Here is a 21,497-nt window from a genome sequence, read left to right as displayed (position 1 = left end):
CTCTGCAAATTGTCTGGCAAGGTCTCAAGGAAGTTGCAGGGAGGATGCTCTTGATGGATTCCCTGTGGGAATCTTTAGAAGAAAACTTTGTAAGTAACAGAAAGAGCAATTTCCTCTTAAGCTGCACCTGTAAAAGTCCCTTAGGCACTCCTGGCCTGCAGCCCCTCAACCCGCCTGGCCACGCTCAGGCTGCCTGTAAGGAAAGGTCTCTGCTCCATCCCAGCCTCCAGCTGGGCTCAGGAGTTGTTCTGGACAGTAACTATGGGCCAGAAATACCCCAGAGACCGTTCTTGCAATAATTAACCATGAGAATTCCTCATTGCCCCGACGCAGCAGGATGGGCACGGCCTCAGGGCGCCTTAGGGCAGTGGGGCCCATGGCTGGGCAGCAGCTGGCTTCATAAAAGCAGCTCCAGGAGCTCTGCTGCAGCTCATTCCCAGAATTACAGACACTGCAGCCATCCTAAACAGCTGGAAAGAGCCTCCTCCTCACTCTCTTCCATGACGAAAAATGGAGTGTTGGCCTTGTAGTCTGGGCTGCCCTTCCTCATGCAGGTAATTTGCAACAGGTTCCTCATGCCTGTGAACTTTACTGCTTTCTGCTCTCTTAAAAGCTGTAGGTGTTGACATATCTGTGTGAGCTTCCTTACAACAATTTTTATTTCAGTCTAGTCCTAGGACAGCTTGGGTTTGATGAGGTAAATTTTTTAAGACAAAAGAAGGAAAAAAAAGATACCCCAAACAAACAGAAAATGAAGTGTAATATCAAGTTTCTTCTATAATTTTCAGCTAGATGATAGGCTACTGAATCTGAGCAAAAGAGGTTTCTCATAAAAAGTAACATTTCTTGCATTACTGAAAAAGCATTCTAGTATAAAACAGTGCTTGGCCATTAATGTCCATGAGTTTGCTATTGCAATTAAAAGCCAGAGAAGTAGTAACCTCCATACTTGATAAAATAAGTCTGAAAAATCTTTATCTTTTAATATCCTAAGTGTTGAGCTGTTTTCAAGCCACTGAAGTAGATATACATGCTTGGTGACATTCAGTGTTTCTACTCCTTAAAAACAAAATTGAGGTTGGTTCCTTCATGAACTTCCAAGAACATGGAGAGTTTTGCGAAACTTTCCATTCCAATTGGGAGGGGAGATTACCGAAATTCTGGGGTGGCATTTCTCCAACAGCACAGAGACTGTTTCAATTCTGCAGAGTGCCCTGAACTGATGCTAATAGAGAATTTATCAGCTGTGCTAAACTGACAGAAGGGAACTGAGATAGAGCTGCTACAAAAGCCATGAGGCCTCTGCAACATATGGCTCAAACTGTCAATGGAATTGTGAAAAATGCAGTTGGGGATGGATCAACTGGTATGCAGGAATTGTTTCATGAAGAGGTTGAGGCATGTTATGAGTTCACGGGTGGAAATATTCACACCTGAGTTGTTTGAGGATTATTTTTTTTATTATTCCATCACTGAAATGAAAAGTTTCTCTAAGAATTCTGAACTGTTCTCAGTGCAGATACCAGCAACTGCAGTCATCAGGAAGCTCAGCTGTAAGTTTTGATACTTTTGGTAACACCAGATATTGCAAATAATTTTTTAGGTTCATTGGAGATATTTTCTTTAAATATTGGAACTATATGTGTCAACATAATTGCTAACTATTATGGTATTCTGAGGAATCCTTCTCCAGAACACTCTATAACATAATGTTCTCAGTTGTTAAACTTACCAGATTTGCTCTTAAATTTTATTGATGGTCACCTTAAAAGTCTGTCTTCATTGTGAATTGCCTAATTATGTACTTGTCTGTAGTGGTTTATTACCTATGCTTAATACATATGATGGTGGATTTTTCATTTCTCAAACTAGACCAAGAATCCCACCTTTTAAAAAAGATCTGTCCACCATTCCATGAAAATGAATTAATGAGTGAAATTCTTCCCAACCAAATTTTACAGTGTGTCAGGAGTAGATGGTCTCTAACATTAATGAATTTTAAAGGGATATACAAACTGTTGGATGTTCTAATGTTTCAAGGTACTAGTTGAATAAATAGTAGAACTTGCATGAAACTTAAATTTTATCTTAAAAATAAGTGAAAACACACAGATCTGAAACAAGATTCTGTTTCTTTTCTGTGACCCCAGGTTAAATAAAATGCACATATACTTCCTATTTTATGACTTATACTATGATAAATTAAATCCTGCTTCAAAAATTGGTATGCTTACCCCATAAACAAGTTCTCCCACCATCCCATTCCAGATTTTTGTCTCTGGATCCCTTGCTCCATATTTTCCATCAGGAACAATGGCAATTTTGTACTTGATACCAATATGTTTTGCAATTTCTGATGCCAGATCTACACAGTATCCTTCAAACTTGTCATTCCCTTCAAACGTATCATGGTTTTTCTTGAACATAACATATGGGGCTTCCTATAATGAAAGAAGTAGAACTGTAAAGGAGAAGTGTACCAAATATAGTCTGAAAAAAAACCAAACATGTCATGAACTGACTGAGCAACACACACTTTATAAAAAGTTCATGGACAGTATTAGCACATTTGAATTAAAATGTATGAACAGAAATCCTTCTGGCAATGTATACTCTTTACACTAATTTGGATTATACATTTCACAAGAATTATCAACCTTACTTTGTTTTAAATGAAGACTTTAGTGCAGAATACGCTAAATTTAAAGCATGACTAGAGGTTGGGCCTATACAGTGCAAAGGGCTGTGAAATCATGAAAGTACAGTGTAGACTTCTGACTTATATATATATATTCTCTAATATCCTCTATATCCTCTAATACAGTGGGGTTACTGCCTATGTAATTTCAGATGCAGAGATTTTAGTGAGAACATAGAAATACATTCCCAAGGAAACATGCATCTTCCTTTTAAAATAAACAGTGCAGATTCTGCAAGGTTGTTTAGGATGAACTTCAGTGATATGCATGGACAAGAATGGTATTAAGTTGACAGTGACTTTACATGTTGTATGAAAAAGAAGTACCAAATATTTTGGGACAGTGAGTGCCACTGAAAACGAGTAAAACCTGTCTTGAAGAGTGGATCTTGCATTCCCTATATAAACCATCCTGGAAAACCAACTGGGAAACCAAGGTCATTTTTATTTTTAGCTCTATGTGAATTCAGACTTTAGAAATTATCAAGTAAAACTATACTTTCTGATGGTATTTTAAATCACTTCACATAATTCATATTCAAAGCCAGTTCCAGATGAAATATTTGTCTAATATAAAGGGTGACTAAGGTCACCCTTTGTTTGAATTTACATCACAAAATACTGGCAACCTAAGTTTTCTCTGTGCTATCCCTTGCAAATGTTGGTCGTCTGACACTAACCTTGGTAGTCCTCTGACCTACACACGTTTTTCTTACAAATATAATTAGTACAAAACTAAAAATAAATTTAAACATGTAGTGCAGCAATGTCTGCTTCACTGAAACAAGAAGAACATAATCTGTAAGCAAAACCAATTTTGTAACCTGCAACAATTTTGCAGACACCTTTATTAGGTGTCTAACAAGGGAGGATAGGTGGTATTACATGAGTGCAGTGCAATGCTTTTGCCTGTATAGAGAGTGCATCTCCAAAGAAAAACTGCTGAGTATCAGCCTGCACCTTTTCTTGTATTCCTATCCCTACTTAAATCACCTTGATCTTAACCACTGGTCTTCTAGACAGAGAGAGGGAGAAAAGCAGGGAGATCTTGAGCTCTGCAGTAGTTCTTGATTTGCAGAAGTATTTTGGCCATGTATATAGCATGTTCCTCCCTCACAAAGGCTTTCTGTTTGCATGAGAGGAAGAGCCAAAATCTGTCTTTCCACGTATGTTACCGCACACAAAAAGATTTAAGTTAAACAGAGGTGAAAAATACTCTGTCCTGTCTGTGATTTAGCCAACTGCTTGCTAGAAGGGCAACCAAGTCTGTCCACTGTCCTACATTTGTGAACTCTCCTTACAAGCTTCAGCTGCATTGCTTGCTGCACCTCAAAAGTAATTTTGCTTTCCAATGACCAGAGTCAGTGATTTCCAGCTCTTCTGATTCAGCCATAAATCCCTGGCCAAAGGCATGCAACTAGAGTCAAACCATGAGATAATTCTGGTGGTGGACTCAAAGAAGACAGGCACAGAGCATACTAGATCAGCTTGCTCCTTCTTCCAAAACCCAGACACTGTGCTTCTGCCTGCACCTCACTACTGGCAGGGCTGCTGCAAAAAAAGCATTTTAACAGTTTCTGCACAGCAAAGCCAAGTGACAGATGCCTCATTTTTTCTGTCAAAAGTTAAGTGAACTTCAGCCTTCCTACCCAGGAGCTCTGTGAGGGAGCACTGAGAAGGGAAGTGGGGTGGCCCAATAGTGCCCTTGGTGGTACAAGCAGAGGCCATCCCATCCAGTGGAGTGACCACCAAGATCTGACAGGGACCTGCTGGGTACTTGGAAGAACCACATTGGTTCTTTTTCCCATTCACCTCCCTTTCTTACACTGATCTCACTGATTTAGAGCAAAATACAGCAGGGAGCATATTTTTTTGGTAATGCAATTACCTTACAAAGTAAGGTAGCATTGGCTTGCTGTGACTGCTTTCAAAGAAGCAGCAACTGAGTATGATGTGCCAGTGTGAAATGGTACAATTAAAGATAACAGCAACACCTACTACCATTTGCTTACCATGTTGATCTTTCCCTCCTAACCTATTTTATACCTCTTTAATTGTTGTGCCTACTTTACCTGCCAAATAATCAGGTATCTATTTTCAAGGTAGAATTTGATGGAGGAATGCGGGTGGGACTGCATGTGAGTTTCTGATAAAGGCTGTTTCTAGAAAAAAAGAAGTCAAATAGTAGCCCTAGTTTTAAATCCTGTCCATTTCAGACTTTGAGGGTGTTTCAAATTGATGAGGTTTTCAGTTGTTATAATAAAAAGACACTGAAAGGCAAGTTTTACTGGTTTGCTAACAAGTAACTCACACAGATGAACTTTCAAGATCGCACTGGGAAGTCATGAAATACCTGAACTGATCATGATCAATAGCATGTACTTAGCCATATTTTGATACTCTTTTCAATGTGTGGCACTGAAAAGTACCTTTTTATTCTGTATAATCATTGCAATAGCATTTTTGAAGTTAGTAGTGATAGTGTAATCATGGTAGTCTAAAAGTGCAAGATATAAGTTGTCTGTGGAGAGGTAATATCTTCTATTAAATCAGCTGAAATAGCTGAAAACATAGGCCTACTTTTTCATCATTTCCAGGTATAGCATCTTGTCTAATAGAAAGATTATCTCTCCCCACCATGTGCTTGCTATATTTTTGGACTCTGCACTTTTAACCTATTGATACAAAACACACGTCTGACTTACTGCTGAATGAGGTTTAACATTGCAATGTTTGCAAGATTTCGGCTGCTTAAAGCGTATTCTATGGGGTAGTGAATCAAGGAAAAGTCCACATTGAAATGATCAATGACTAGCACGGAACAGATATTTGAAATGGTGCAAGCTTTACTTATATAATTCACAATTTCATAACAATACTTAACATTTGCAAATACAAGTTGATGTCTGCAACAATTACCTTTATAGATGTAAACAAATCATTCCACCACATTGCCACAAATTCATGTGTACAGTTAAATGCTCACAGCTGATGATTCATACTATAAGGGAGTCAGACAAAGTAACTAACCCAAATAACAGACAGATCTAAACTTGGTTTTCCTATTCTAAAGTGGATTTCAAAATATTCACCATTGCAAAAATAATTTGTAAGAGTGACAAATATCTGTGCAAGGAAATTTCTGATTTTTAGAATGTGTGGGACACATTATCACACTTTATTCTGAAAGAAACTTCTATAAATATCAATGGAAGGTTTTTTTGGTGACTTTTTTTTTTCTGAATAAAGTGTCCAGGATTCGGTTTGAAGTCTTTATTATTTTCATGCACCAAACTTCATTTTTTTCCTCCAGTCTACTGAATAATTCAATTAATAAAGTTTCTAATGAAAAAATATTTTTCTATTATGTGAAAAAAGGCTATAATTAGAATTTCTGAGGTAAGGCTCCATCAAGAGTACATCAGTCAAAACAGTGATGGTGTTTCTCAGTCACCTAATGGAAGTTGCCTATCATCTTAGATGCCCTAAGGTGACCTGCTTGACCCCAAGGTGCTGTTCTGCAGGTGCTTGCCCTTCACAGGTAGGACTGATACCCTCAGTATAAGGCATCCATCTATGGGCCACTGAATCCTTTGTGGACTTACAAACTTGGGGCAAAACTTACCCCACATGCCTGAAAAAGTACATACACCAGAGGGAGAGGTCACGTATAGCATGAGGCAGGCAAGGGCCACCTGCCAGTGTAAGAAATGGGGAACAGGCTGTATATCCTAGAGCGTCTTAAATGTCACTGAATGCAGCTGAATTGATACCCTTTGTAAAGTCATCCACATCTAGGTGACTTGGTTATGAACTGGATCCTGCCCTTGAAATTTATCTGCCAGTACCAAGGATATCTCATTAAGATATTGAACTGCAAGCCACAATGCAGATGCAGATCATCATCAAGCTTTGGTTTTAAAGGAATGTTAGGATTTTTAAGTTTTGCAGTCTCAGAGTTAAGTACAGAGTTGGCTGTACCATGAAATGTACTGGAGAGTTTGGATTAGTCTTCTGAGCCTGCTTCCCTAAACTCTGCCTCAACAACTTGTGACCATAATTCTGAACCTCCTAAATTGGAGATGATCATTCTCCCTAGCTAGACAAGTCCTTTGCTTTACCTTAGTGTTAGAGCTGCAAAGAGCAGCCTTCTCCAGTCGTGCAATGAGCCTACTGTGCATTTGGAGGTGTTGCCATCCCACCCCAAAGGGAATGCTTCTGCATAGGTAGGAAATCTGTCCTTTCCAGAGTGCAGGAGGCTGTGCATCACGTGAGGTGCAGAATAGGAACTGTAAATGGCAGTTGGTAAAGAACATCAACTGCCCCTGCTGCCTCCTCTCTCTGGGCTGCTACTGCACCACAGCTAACTGGGGATAGGCTGAGAGCCTAAACCAAATACGTAAAATAACTTCTATGTGCTCTCACTATGTCACAAATGAAGAAAACATATTGCCTAGTAGAAAACGCTGTACTAAGTTCTTTGAGTGCAGAGCTAATTCATTATACTGCAGTTTCTATGCAACAGCCATACAGCCACACTACAGCAAAGTAAGCATAGACACATAAAAGCTGAAGAAACAGAGGACAAATCAACTTGTGCTACTTGGCTTTAGGCCAAAATTAAAGCGAGCCATGCTGAAAACCTCTAAGCTTTTCCTATGCTGCCATGACATCTGTCTTTGAAAAGTCTGACAGCACTGCTTGCAGAAGCTTATCAGTTTAATGTTTAATGTTCAGTTTAATATGCATGCAGCCAAAATTAAGTGTGTCATCTACAATGGTTCAACCTCCCTTCATCATGAAGAGGGCAGTGAAGAGGTGAAAAAGTCTCTGTGGCATTTGCAACATAACAAAGAAGAGAAAAATAACAGGACTCTGAATGTTGTTCTAGTTAAATATTTCTTTTCTTTGTGTGTGATCATATGCTTGCAGATGCTAAATACATTGTTCTAGCAGGCCAATATTAAGAATCATGGCTCTATTCTGCCTTCAGCATCATGTGTGCAGCTCCCAGAGGAGCACATGGGAGATGGGCATGATAAGGCAGAATTCACCATATATTCTTATTCAAACCAAATTCCAATATATTTCTCTTGCACTGTGATTTTGAAACATGGAAAGGGGACAGTTCTGATCAAGAAGCTGTGCTGCTTTCAATTAATTGCATTTATCCAAAAATGACATGCTGCATAAACACAGGGCATGCTTTGGAATATTAATTCAGCTTTTTGGTTTTGCAAATGATCCCACCAGTCCCTTCAATACAGGGGCTGGAAAAGTTCTTTTGAAGTTAACATTTATTATGCACATCAAAATGCTTCAATGCAAACAGGACAGTCAAGATAACACATTTTAAAAGCTTTCTTGCTTTCCTTTTTTTTTTCCTTTCTAGTGAACAGAAACCTTTTCTATTACTTTTCATTATTATATTTTACTTGCTTCTCCTAAGCTTGGAGCTATTTATGGAAATTACAGTATTCATGTGTAAGAGCTTCAGTCAAAGGTATCAGGATTGGTTTGAGAGGAAAATTTCGACTGAAAGCTTGTAATTCACATCGTTCTCTTCTCAGCTTGGCAAAGTTGAAGGTTAGCATCATCTGTTCTAGACATTTCAGATTAATCACAGAACTTTTCTTGGTGGTTCAGTGCCTGGTCATCCAGTCAGAGGAACAGTAATCCATATGGAAAAATTAGCTCAATGTTACTAGACTGGTGGTTAATACTTGAGCCTTAGTTAGGAATGTTCGCAGCATCTTGGGACTCTTTTCTTCCTTGATCAATTTCTTAAAATAGGATTCTTCATCAGAGGCTGAAAAGAGGAGGACTGTACTGAAGTATATTTTTTTCCATCATCGAGTCTTTTTTTAATTTTTTTTTTTAGGAAAAAGATACATATATTTAAAATTTCCCATGCAAAAATAAAATGAAAAGTTACACAGTTTGGGTAGGAGTTACATTCTGAATTGCTGTATAGTAGTTTGGTTGTTTTGTATCCTGGAATGATAACCTTCAACAGGAGATTTGTTAAGACATACTTAATGCATAAATGCTGATACACACTGCTGAAAATCTGGTAATTAACTGTATTTTTAGTTAGAAAATGTCTCGATGCTTTCCTTTGGATTACTTTAAACTCTGTATTGAGTTAGAAAAATTATTTCTTAATAACACCTACAGAATATTCCTTCCCATTTGAGATACAGTTTATTGGGTTAACATGTCTTGTCTAAATGAAGCAGGTGAAAAGGGCAGTGAACTGAAATGTAAAATCTTAAAAGCGGTCATGTAAAGGTCACCCTTTGCCAGTTGGCTTTGATAAACATCAGCTTTAAAGGGCATGTCTGACTTCAGAGGAAAAAATGTTAAATATTTTGCTTAAAATACAGATTTGTGAGAAACAATTGCTTTGAAAAGTTGTGAATTAAGAATGTCAATGAATGAAGCAACTCATTCTCCTTTGCAACGACTCTTTAAAAACTCAATAGTCCTGGAAAATCAAACTCCAAATCTATGTAGATTTTATTAAAATGGAAATTTTACTGCAATGCTGAATAAACACATTAAGAATGCATCTACTAAATTCATGTTTTCATTCACAACTAACAGTAGATAATCCAGTTTGGATTGGCTGACTGAACAATACTACTTAGAATTTTACCTCTTGCTAAAGTCAATTATTGAGTTTATAATTTACCAACAAAAAGGGACAATAGCATTACAGTAATCTCATTTTATACCCTATGCTCTATCCTGTCTTTTAAAGGTTCTGGGTTTTTCGTTTCTTCCAGTTTCTTGAGAGTCAAGATTTATCAATTAGAGGTTATAAGAACTCATATCTCTGAGACTTATTTTAGGAAAAAAATGGAAAAGTCTGAAAAAAAGAAAAAAATTTTCACAACTCAATTTTTAAAACCCGATTTCAAGTGAATCATTATATTAAATGCATACCAAAAAAATCTGTGCAGACATGACAGTCAATATAATTAAGATATATGGCTTTCATCCTCCCACTAACCTAGAAACTGGCAGACTAAATTAGATCATAACTAGAAATCAGATTGTGTCCCACACCAGTATAAGTATTAAAAAAAGAAACACCTTACCAAAATTGTAGTGACAACTACTGTTCTGTTCTCAATGGCTGCAGTGTCATTTCCAAGTGTAGGTTCATGCTGAATCAAAACTAATTTATCCATGTCGTTCCAATAACCAACCTGCAAAACAAAATGTATATAATTTGCAGTAAGGTCTAGATTCTGCATAACTACAAATATAAACTACTCTAAGAACAGCAGCATGATCCAAAGATGGTTTTGTCCAAAGGAAGTGGTGTCCCATTAGATATGGGAGGATGCATCCACCCCTCTGGGTGTACCACCTTGCACCCCTGCTGCACAGAGACAGTCCTGGTGTCACCTCCACTTTGCTGCTCCTGAATGATCTGGGCTACTTACCTCAACCAGAGACACAAGGTAAACCCCATTTCAATTAGCTTGAAGGCTTCCTGGGGCATAAATGAGATACAAGAATTTTTTCTCCCCACAAGAATATTTTCATTTATTGGTCCTTCAGATCTTTTGGTGTTAGGCAGAGGAATGAAAGACATCTGGATGACAGTTTTGCAATCCCATGGCTGATCCTGATTCCTTGCTCCATTATGGGCTTCCCAGGAGATCCCAGCTCTGGGATTTATACCAGACTTGTTCCACTTAACTGCTATCACTGACCTTTTAATACCTACATTGGAAGCCCTGTTATTTATGCTTTCTTTACACTCACAGCACAGACAGTACCAGCAGGCAGTGACTCAGCTCATGCAGGATAAGCATCCCTGCTAGAAAGGTTCTTGCTTTTCCCACTGACTGTAAAGCATGGTGAGACTGAATTCTTCCTAAATATATCTCTATATATGCCTACAGGGAGGTGGAACAAAGCAGGTTTTTCTCTCCTTGGCTGCATTTAGTCTGCCATAACCCTTCCCTGAGCAGCTTTAAGGTAAAACAGTTCCCTTTGTTCATTGCTGGCAATGAACTTCTCTAGAGTCAGATTTGAATCATTCATTCGTGTAATCCCACAGAGGAAAACCCCCAAACCTATTTTCCTCCCCTTCCTGCCAATTCCCTTTTCTGCAGATAGGTCATGGCTGTCTGTGCATCCACTGACAAGGCTGCTGGGGCTTCTTCCTCTGACCCAGCACTGACAGCACTCAGCTCCCTGTCAAATGGACAACAGGAACACAAAGGTGTCAGTAGAGGAGTGTGCTAATCCCACCTCAGGGGGCTCCCTTGCTCACTGAGAACCTAATGAACTGGGAGACTGATCTTTCTTCCCAGCATGATTTAAAATGTTTCTATCAAAGAGAAATCCAACCAGACACAGCTCAGTTTCCAGGAGCACCTGGGGACGAGTCAGCAGCAACTGCCCCTTGCCCCCTCCCTTGATTAATTAGGAGTTTATGAGTTTAAGAAGTTCCCCTTAAACTGCAGGCAAGAGTTAGGAAAGAGGAATGCCTTGTCTATCTTATTAGAAGAGGAACAGGCATTTTAGTGGAAAGTGGGGTCCAGGCAGAGCTTCAATGTCATTGTCAGGACCAAAGGACACTCTGTGCTTTGGATGAAAAATTTCAGTATGATGGAAACTGGCTAAATGATCAAATCAGTTATGTAGTCAATATTATTTCCAACGCTACTGTAGAACCCTGATTAAATTCACTATCACATAGGACTCTGCCTCCATGATATGTTCTGCTCAATGCAGTGATGTGAGAGCTAAAAGAGCAGAGGAGTGCTTCTGGTTCCTGTCTCATATGCATTATATATATATATATTCTGTATTTTACTAAAATAGTCAACCTTCCTCTTGATTTTTTACGTTTACTGTTTCATTAGTTTCCTTCTTGAAAAATAAAAATGCATGGAGAGGCAAGTCATTTTAACAGTCCCTAGAGCAGTTTGCCTGAACATGAGGGATTTTTTTTTTTTGCTATTAGTGAAGCAAACAAGCACAAACTGTCCACTCACAAGTTCTGGTATATTTAGATGAAATATTCCTTTTCTTTTTGTGATTGCTCTTACAGCACTGGAACCTTGATTTAGGTGTCTGCAGCTAACAGGAATTGTCAGCAGTGCTGATATAGTGGAGAGGAAGGTTTTCTTCCTAGCAGTATGCACTGGTAACAAATATTCTTTTTCAGCTATACAGCCACAGATACAATTGATTATTGAAAATGTGGAGTTCTTGTCCAAAAACTGTGACCAGCTAAAGGCAACATAGGTACACCAAAATCTGGCAGTTTGCAGAACTATTATGATAGTGAATGATTTTTCATTGTGCAATCCTTCACTGCTATAAAGTTGAGAAGGAAAGTAGAAAATGAATGATGTACTGTGCTACAGAAATAAGTACCATATGAAAATTCAGATAGAGATAAAGGCATTATTTGAGAAATGACAGGCATCTTTTAAAGGAATTTTAGCTTTTGTGCATTGGTGTGAGCTTGTATGTCTTCAGTACAAACCTGCACTAAAGTAACTTTGGAACTAGATTATTGAAGAAATATGAAAGATATGCCATGACACTTGTATAAAAGTATAGAGATACACAGTCACTTTGAGAGCACTAAATAACAGTATGCTTTCCCATAGATACCTGAGCTCCACAAGGAAAAAACTCCTCAAAGGATAGGATTGATTTAGCTATAAAAGTACTTCCAATTCTATTTGGGTTGCATTTGAGCTCCATAGCAGTCGCATCCACTTACACAGGAGATTAATTTATCTTTTAGGAACAAGTACTGCAAAAATATTTGCCTCAAAGTAATTTTGCCATAACAGCTTGGCATTTGAATGAATAGTGTCCTTTCTGAAGGCCTGTGCACCTTGTAGGAACCACTGAAGTGATCCTGTTGGAACTCACAAGCCACTGAGGGCAAGAGAATACTCAAACATTATCAAAATTTTCATGTTGCCAAGTTGGAATTCAGAAGACAAATCTTAGACTGTCTTGTGCATGTAATGTAATGTATATGCTTTGTTTACTTTATCTTTTCCATTTTTTTTTTTTAAATTTTGGTAATGGGATTCATGGTGAATGACACAATTACACAATTATTGAGCTGGGAAGGGACCTCTGAAAGTCATTTGGTCAAACCCCTTGTTCAGCCTAAAGCAAATTTCCCAGGGCTATGTCTGGATGGCTTCTGAATGTCTCCAAGGATGAAGACTTCACAACCTCCCTGCACAACCTGTGGCAATGCTTGGTCACTCTCAGAGTATAAGAATGTATTTCCTAATGCTCAGAAGGAACCTTCTGTGTTTCAGCTTGTGCTCATTGCCTCTGGTTGAGTCCCTGGGCACCACTGAAAAGCCTGTATCACTTGGTCACAACCCTCCAGGAGCCATTCCATTACATCTCTGTGATCCTTGTCCTCCCACCCTTTCCCCTCACCAGTCCATTTTGGTTCTGCTCTGCAGAGCAGAGCCTAGTAAGAAGTTCTGCATAAGTGAAAATAGCATGAGCATAGGCTAATATTTCCCATTTTACTAAACTATTTGGAAGTCTACCTCTGTCTAGCTGTGCTGTTTTCTAATGGTCTCTTCACATATTTAAAGCTATAGGCAACAAAAATAACGTTTCTAAAGATTAGAGCCATGTGTTGCTCTGACAGGAACAGCAGTTTTGAAATGATAGTGCTGGGTGAGTCACAAGTCATGTTATGTTTGACATGAGAAGAAGACATTAATACTGAAGGCCTTTTAGTTCAATTAAGTAGAGTCATTTCTCACATATTGTATAGGATTTGTCAGGCTGGACCACAGAACTGGTCCAATGATCATATATAAAGCACTATCTAATACATGAGAAATAAATTCTTGTGAGTAGTCAGATCTGTCAAAGCTGTTCTGATTTGTTATATCAAATACAGGTAATGACTTAGGAGTAGCAGAGAGGCATGACTGAAAGGTAAGAAAAGCACCTTGGGCCTTTAGCACAGCACAGACCTAACTCCTCAGTTTGCAATCAGCCTCCCCTTAAACTGCAGGCAGGAAGAGAGCACAGGGACATCCCTGCAGTGGTGCCAGACATGCACCTCCCCTGCAACAGGTGACAAAGTTTGAAACAACAACTCTTCTCAAAAACTGGCTGGCAAGCAAACTCCCTAATGAGTTACTGAAGTTGTGATCTAATTAAACACATCTCTTTGCACCTTGCCTTCCCTCCTGTGCAACTGGGAATAGGGCATGGAAAGGGCATAATTCACAGTTTCCCCCAGTGCACCCCAGCCACCCATAAATCCTCCTGGCTGCCAATGGTGCTGCACAGGGACAGGAAGGAAGCAGGGCTGGTAGCAAGACCAGACACATTTTATGGCACAGGACAGTGGAATTTCCAAGGGAGGAAAGACAAACACACCTTTCCCAATTTATTCTTCAGCATCTGTCACACTTTAAAAGACAACTGCACCAACAGGCCTTATATGCAGGCACATGCTTTGCTCTGGTCTACAGCTCCACACCATGATATAGTGGCAACTTTTTCATCCAAGTGTGTAACTCTGCCCTGGGTCTGCAATTTACCACTCTGCCTCCTCAGCCCTGTGGCAGGTAACTGTCTCCAGGGACCCACAGTTCACCTGTGGTACTATTTACTGTGCTTGTCACCTCTGGCCAGCATCATGGGACTGTTTAACTCAATTTTGATTCTTCAAAATCCTTCCCTACTCAAGCAACACTGAGTATCCTACTCACCATCACCTGCCCCCTTTTCTTGTTCTGACAACCTCACAAACAAAATAGCCCACAATGACTCAAAAAAAAAAAAAAAAAAAAAAAAGAAAATCCTTGAGCCTGAGTACATTTTCTGCTTTTATTTGTTTTATACTATGATAAATGGACAAATTTCAGCAGAGAATAAAAAGGATCAACAAAGTACCCAGGCTTCTCTTTTGAAAGTGATTGGGCTGAGTGATAATGAGCATTCAGGCAAGAAGGATCTGCTTAGACATGTATTAATGTGCATTTGCTTACAAGCAATCAAGCCAATCAAGCACACAGGATTAGATACTGCAATAAATTTCAGAAAATGTAAGTATTCAGGTCATTCTCTCTTCCTCTTCTCTCCTCTTCTGTCCTTTCGTCCTTAAAAGCCCTGAGTTAGTTACAGCCTATGGTTCATGTATACACAGAACAAAAATCAACTTGCTTAAAAATACAAGTAATTTTCAAGACAGAAATCTTGGGATAAGATACAAGAAATATATACTATTCAGAATTCTGACCATTTTCCATCACCCAGCAGCCTAGCAACATGCCATCCAGCTGGTTTTCATTAGTATGCTTGACTGACTGACTGACATCCCACCACTCCAAGATGCACACTTGTTTTTGTGTTCCCCAATTTGAGGCACTGAATAATAGCATCCAGTAGAAAAGGCAGCTAAAAACTGCTTTCATTGACATATACATGTACTCAATGCATTATTCCTTTTCAAAACTGCAGAGTCCACTTTAATATAAGTTTGCATAACCATGTGATCATACACAACTCATTTACATGACATGAGAGTAGCAATTTCAGCACATACCTTCCTAGGGCCAGTGTTTTTCAGCTCAAACACATCCATGGTGTAGTTGACTCTGCGGCCGTAGTGGTCGAACTGAACATTTCCAGTCAAACCTTGTATTCGAACCTGCAAATGGAAGAAAATCCACCATGAAGATACAGTCTCATGTCTTTATTTCAAATGTCACAGAACAGTGCAAGTTATCCTGGCTGCATCCTTAGATTACCATAAAAACACTGCCCAGAGAAATCGTGGCCGTATTGCTGCTGGCTTTGATTTTATCAGGATCTGGCCATGAAAACCTCTCTGGCAGAATTTGAAGTCTCATGCTGTCTGCCTGAACAGAGAAGCTTGACAATGTTTCTCTCAGTTGTTACAGATCTGTGCATCTGCACAAAATATGTGAAGCATACAAAATGCTTTATTTCTCTCCCTAAGAGTCATGATGTGGCTTGAAATCACTTACTCTTTCCCTATGTCCATTTCTATCTGTTGATTTTTCTCCAGGACTGAAACCTTGGCTTCCAGGCACAGAGCTGCCAGCTCTGTCAGCAGTCACTTCTCCTCAGCAGTTTCTCCTGAGTGGAGTCTGCTCATTTGCAATGATTTAAATTCTACTGCAGGATTTTTATTTTCTCTACTGTCCCACTCAAAGGAAAGGCTAAATCATCTTGACAGAGATCTCGAACTTTCTAGGCATCCATATTCATCAGGAATTCAAAATCCTGAGATAACCCATAGCTCTGGGTTATTTCTTTTTTTTAAAGAAAAAAAAACCCCAAAACTACCTATGTGTTTTCCCTGGAAGAAGTCTACTTTTATTGAAGATGACAGAAACTTATTTGAAAGGTTATATTATGTGGTTATACCTTTTTCCTTAAATGACAATATCTGTACAGCCAGGTTATTTGCAATAGTAACAAATGAATTCAGCAGTGCAGCGGAGGAAGTTCCCACTAGCTCAAAAGATCTAACAGTAGCTTCAAATAGCACTAGTTCCTCTCTGCCTTCATTCCAACTTACAAATCAGAACAACCTAAACAGCCCAAGCTGCTTCCAATTTCCAAGTAAAAAATAATTTTCCCTCTCCTATTACTCCCCTTGTGCATATAGTGTGCAAAATTCTAAAAGATTCCTCCCCTTACCTGTTTTAATGTCCTCTCCATATCAATTCCTTGACCCCATGGGGCTGCAGGGTTTGCAAGACAGTCACCAGCATTTCCTCTCCTTGAAATATCAATTTTCTGTCTTCTAAGATTACGGAAAGTTTCAGCCATCACAAGGACTCCATCATATGTCAGTGCAGATGTGTACTAAATAGATGGACAAACAGCCCTTCAGAGTTGACAAAAAATCTGCTATTTCAAGATAATTCCAGTTTGATTCATTATGCAGCAGTGTCTACATCTTTGTTTAGAAAACAGCTCTCCTCAAAATCAAAAGCAATTTTGTCTAAGGGACAAATGCAGGACATTTCAGTAGGTACAGCTTTAAAATTGTATTTCCTGAGGGTAGAAAATCTGCATCTTAAGAATTAATTAAAAACCAATCAAATTAAACTTGAAATATCCAAGTATTTTTCTTTTTGTTTCCCTACTTGACTTAAACAATGGGGAATATTACCACTCACCCAACTTACTCAAAAGAAAGGGAAGAAACAGCAACTCCCTGAGAAAATATAACTGAAAAAATTCGCAGCTAATAAGCAGACATCCAGGCTACTGGAACTGTTAAGAATGATCAAGAATAGGTTCTTCCTATTGGAAAACCTGTGTTGGCTCTCTGCCTGATATGTACCCTGAGCAGTCTGTGTTTCTACACTAACTGCAGCAACTGCTTTAGGTTGATAACATGCCAAATGAAATGTTTAGAACAAGTCTTTGGCAGATGTTAGCCTGGAGCCACATAAACAAAGGGGTGTTTTCTCACTATGGTCCTCTGATGAAAACAATGCATCAGGAAAAGTTGTTCACATGCCCAGGGCTGCTACTGATATGCTCTCTAACTTCCAAAATTCAAATTCCATTATTCAAATCTCATTTCCTTTTATTCCTTTGTCTTGCAGATTATAAGGTCTTTGAGACATGATTTATCTTCATAACCTCAAATTTTGGTTATCCCTAGATGAATTATGTACAATTCCAATTAATCATGCTGACTTCTCAAAAGCAGATGGAATAATCCTGTTTTTGTGGCAAGGAGTCCTATAGGTAGAATTTTTGCTGTCACTAGTTACTGAGGATGTCTGCATTCCAAGCCCTTGGTTTTGGTTTGTTTGTATTTGTTTTGGGTTTTTTTTTAAACACAAATTTTTGGAGTTTCATTGAATTCTGTAGCTATGTCTTGTAATACTTAATGTCCCAGCCAAGGGAGGGCTGGTTGCTTATCTTTGCATAGTGCCCAGCACAAGGGGGCCCATTTTCAAGCATGTCTGGTGTACATTAGTGCATATAATAACAGAACTACTTTGATGAAGCCATTTTTACAGGTGTGCTGTGAGCTGCCTTCCAGGAAAACTATATGTCAAAGAAATATTTTCTTATCAATCTGTGAAGGATTAGGATAGAGGAACACTGGGATGAGATTTAAAATCATGCCTGAATGTGGTTTCTACATGAGGTTTTGAGGTGGAAAATTTCCAGAGGAAACTCCACATGATAATGTAAAGGTAGCAAATTTACAGTTACAGTAATATCTCATCCAGAAGAATTAATCTGTCAGGAAAGATCTGCACTCCAAAGAAAACTAGATAATTAGACTAATTAATGTAAATTTGGCTGAAATTAAGTTGTCAGTTAAGCATTTGACCTTTAACTGCTGTCATTAAGGGGGTGAAGTTGGAGAATAAGTGACAACAGACATTTAAGTACATCAGCAAAATGTGTTGCAGTTTTTGCTTCCACCATACAAATATAAGGATAGGCAAGATTGATGGCTAGTAATAGTCAGATCAACTTCTCCTCTCTTAAATATTAAAGGCTTTATTCAAGCATTCAACAATGTTAATCAGAAATTAGAAACTGGAGTGATATCTTCAGTAGTGCTTCAGATCAGGGAGTACCTTGGGTGGGGTCTCAGATCCTGGGTATTCTCTCTGGTCCAGTTTCTTCCAGCGCTGCATCAGCTTAGTTACCATTGGGGTACTGAAATCCACTAGCTGAAATCCAGTCACATTGGCTCCTCCATGCATAAATCTCTCCAGAGAAATATCTTTGAATCCCTAGAAAATCAATTTAAGATTTTGTTTGCCCTCCTACACCGCTGTGGGTCCAATCTGTTCTAGGTCAGCACGGAAGAATAAAGAGTGCACAACAGCAGGATTCCATCAGGAGGAAAAATTTAAAACCAGAGAATAATGTTGAACCTTCATTCATAAATTCCATTTGTGTAATAAAGAAAAAAAAGCCAAGAAATAAATCTGCCACATTATTGCTAGGGTGGTCTTGAAAGCTAAGCAACACGCTGTTGGGAATGGCTGCTTTTGAAGTGCCTTTGGCAAATCAACTGAAAAATGCCTGCAGAATATTAAAGGCTTAATCCAATTTCCATCAAAATTGTCAGATTGGAAAAAGCCCTATACTAGTGCTTTAAAAAAATGCCTCCCTCTTTTTTTGCATGTTTAAATAACAAACAACACAGTTCTGTAAATACATTTACTCCAGGATTCATTGTTTAGGCTGAAAATGAGATAATATAGTAGACATTAGAAGACAGAGACAGCACATTAGGATCTCATTGTTAGTGCAAGGAAAACAAAATCAGAATTAAACAAAAATCTGTTAAATAGGATTGTGGTAGCTCTTAGATCTGTTATATACTGAAAACCTAGACTGAATCTCAGCAGTGAAAAAGAAGATAAACTACATATATCTCCTGACCTATTGGCTTCTCTGACTAATCTGTTCAGCATAATTCTTTACTAGAATTTGCCTTTAGAGACAGAACTGAACTTCAATAAACTGAATAACACAAACTGCTAAAGCAGTAAGAAGCAAGCATAAATCTTTCTCCTCCTTTCCTAGCTGCTATGTCTAAGGCTAGCTCAGAGGTATCTTATTTTAATTTTCTTAAATTCCTCTAGTTGGTATTTCTCAATGACAACACAAGGTAAAACATGAATCTAGAAATATTTAGGAAAAAAAAATTGTGGGGTACTGGAGTACTGACCCAATATCCCAGGGGAAAAACACTTGTTAAGGACAGAGATCTGATTCATGTCCCAAGGGATTCTGACAGTAAATATCAAAGGTGACATATCAGGAAGTCATATTACCCACAAAATTGAAGAGACAGTAGATAATGAAGTGTGCCCCTGCTGAAGTAGATCAGATGCTGTTTTCACTGCATATCCCACTAGCAGATTACTGCAACATCCTTGTTTATAGCAATTCTTTTGCATGAGAAAAATTACTTGGAGAACTACAAAATTGTAATGCTTAAAAACCTAATTTATAAGACCTAAGAGCACAGACATCTCATCTGGAACACCTGAGGCTTTAAAAATAATCTGAAGTGGTATTAAGTTAAGGTTCAAATGCAGCAAAGCACAATAAAATATTTCATGTCAACTAAAATTCCTTGAGGGAGAATAGAAAGAAAACAGCTTAAAGCACGCATTAGATTCTGTCCTACATTCACTGTGCTTTGCCAGGCAGGTATTTTGGCTTAAAGAATGAGTCATTTAAATAATAAAATACTACATTTACTCTTTCTTTGCCCTCTTCTGATCGTTAGCTGTGTGAATGTCCAGTTTAGCCTTAAAGTAAAAATACTGAACTAGTAATTTGACTGGAAATGATCTTACCAGAAAATAGATGTTCCCTGGGGAATGTATGAAAGTTACCTCTAGAAATCTTATGCTACTAATAATAAAAAGATGAGTCAAAAATCACTGTAGTTTTGTAAATTTGAACTCAGCCTCAAGATGCACCTATCAGTTCTTTCTCCTACCTTGATTTTGATAAAATTTAGGAGTATTACTCATTATGTTACTGTGCCTTTTATATCTAGATAGCTGCAATAAGAAACCCAAGTTCTTTTACACATCATAAAGAATGTATTATGTACAACCACATATTAGAGAAAAATGGGAAATGCTTTGTAATGTGCTGTAACTTCAAAGCAGAACTGAGTGTTTCACTTACCGAGCAGGGGTATAATTCTAGAAAAGTATCTTACCAGGTTGGCAACAATATAATGGTATCCTTTAACATGTTTTCCCACGCTCACAATCTGTGGGAGAGAAATAAGAGGAAAAAAGGAATAACAATGTCATACTGTTTTCTCTATAAAGGTGTTTTCATAGAAAGCTAGATATACACTAAAATATATAGCACTGGTAATATAATGTTGGGAGTCTTTTTGCAGTAACATAGCTATAACTTTCCAGGGGCTTAATAAAGAGAAAAAGCTAAAATTACAGTGAGTAAAGTAATGAACTGGCAATCTGAGAGCCTTCAGTATCGAAAATGTTACTGTAGTATATACTATTTTAACAAATAGAGCAATCACCTAGGGGATACAAATTCAGAAGGAGGAGATCTCACATCAGCTAGAAAGCCTACCCATTGATTTACTTTTTTCTTTAAGTGCAGAATTTATGAATGAAACTAGGGGGGCATCTCTTGGGATCAAAGCTGTTTGCTCTTGACATGGTCAAATACTAAGAGTGTCATTCAGCTCTTAGTAAAATGCTAAAGGCTCTGGGAATGGGAATGAGGGAGGACAGAGCAAGATTGTCTGAGTGTTTAACCAAAATGTACCATCAAGCAATGCAGAAAGGCAACAATCACTGTATGGCAAGATCAACCAGAGGGTTTACACAAAAACTATGTCCACCTGCATGTTGCATCAATATTATTGCAACTTCTATGATGGAGTGACTCTTATTTAATGTGATGAAAAAAGAAAATGAGGCAATATTTTGTCAGTAGAAAATGATGATAATAAAAAGATTAAAGCTGCTTTTACTAAAGAAACTCACCAGTACTAATAACCAATGACTAGTAACTAAAGTATTACCAGTAGCATGCAGCTTGCAGTTGACAGTACAGTCCATTGAACTCTTATTTTTAATAGTCTACCACTCATTTAGAAAAAGTCTGCATGCAGGTCAAATTTTTACCTCTCCAGAAAGCATTTTAGCTTCCCTCCAAATTAATAACTAAGATGCAAGCAAAAGTTTTCCATGAAGTGCAGGTTGCTCAGTAGGTAACAGGTAGCTTATGGATCTGTTTC

At 38.3% G+C, this 21,497-nt stretch overlaps 1 protein-coding gene across 3 annotated transcripts in view; it reads right to left on the bottom strand.

The window, feature by feature from the left end:
- GRIA4 (glutamate ionotropic receptor AMPA type subunit 4) overlaps window positions 1–21,497 on the bottom strand; it is a 210,966-nt gene that overhangs the window by 52,679 nt on the left and 136,790 nt on the right. For 2 of the 3 annotated variants that reach the window (XM_056498542.1, XM_056498549.1), the window contains exons 5-10: window positions 20,439–20,492; window positions 18,322–18,480; window positions 16,406–16,573; window positions 15,282–15,386; window positions 9,802–9,912; window positions 2,235–2,441 (exon numbers count right to left, since the gene is read on the bottom strand). In XM_056498542.1, the coding sequence (XP_056354517.1) occupies window positions 2,235–2,441; window positions 9,802–9,912; window positions 15,282–15,386; window positions 16,406–16,573; window positions 18,322–18,480; window positions 20,439–20,492 (804 nt within the window). Of the gene's footprint in view, window positions 1–2,234; window positions 2,442–5,522; window positions 8,508–9,801; window positions 9,913–15,281; window positions 15,387–16,405; window positions 16,574–18,321; window positions 18,481–20,438; window positions 20,493–21,497 lie in introns of those variants that run through there. The other variant, XM_056498559.1, reaches the window with a different exon arrangement.

Source organism: Oenanthe melanoleuca, chromosome 1 (genome assembly GCF_029582105.1).
Source record: "Oenanthe melanoleuca isolate GR-GAL-2019-014 chromosome 1, OMel1.0, whole genome shotgun sequence".
In the NCBI taxonomy this organism is placed as follows: Eukaryota; Metazoa; Chordata; class Aves; order Passeriformes; family Muscicapidae; genus Oenanthe; species Oenanthe melanoleuca.
The sequence above is the reverse complement of the archived record's forward strand: the minus strand, read 5'-3'. Positions and strand labels throughout refer to the sequence as shown.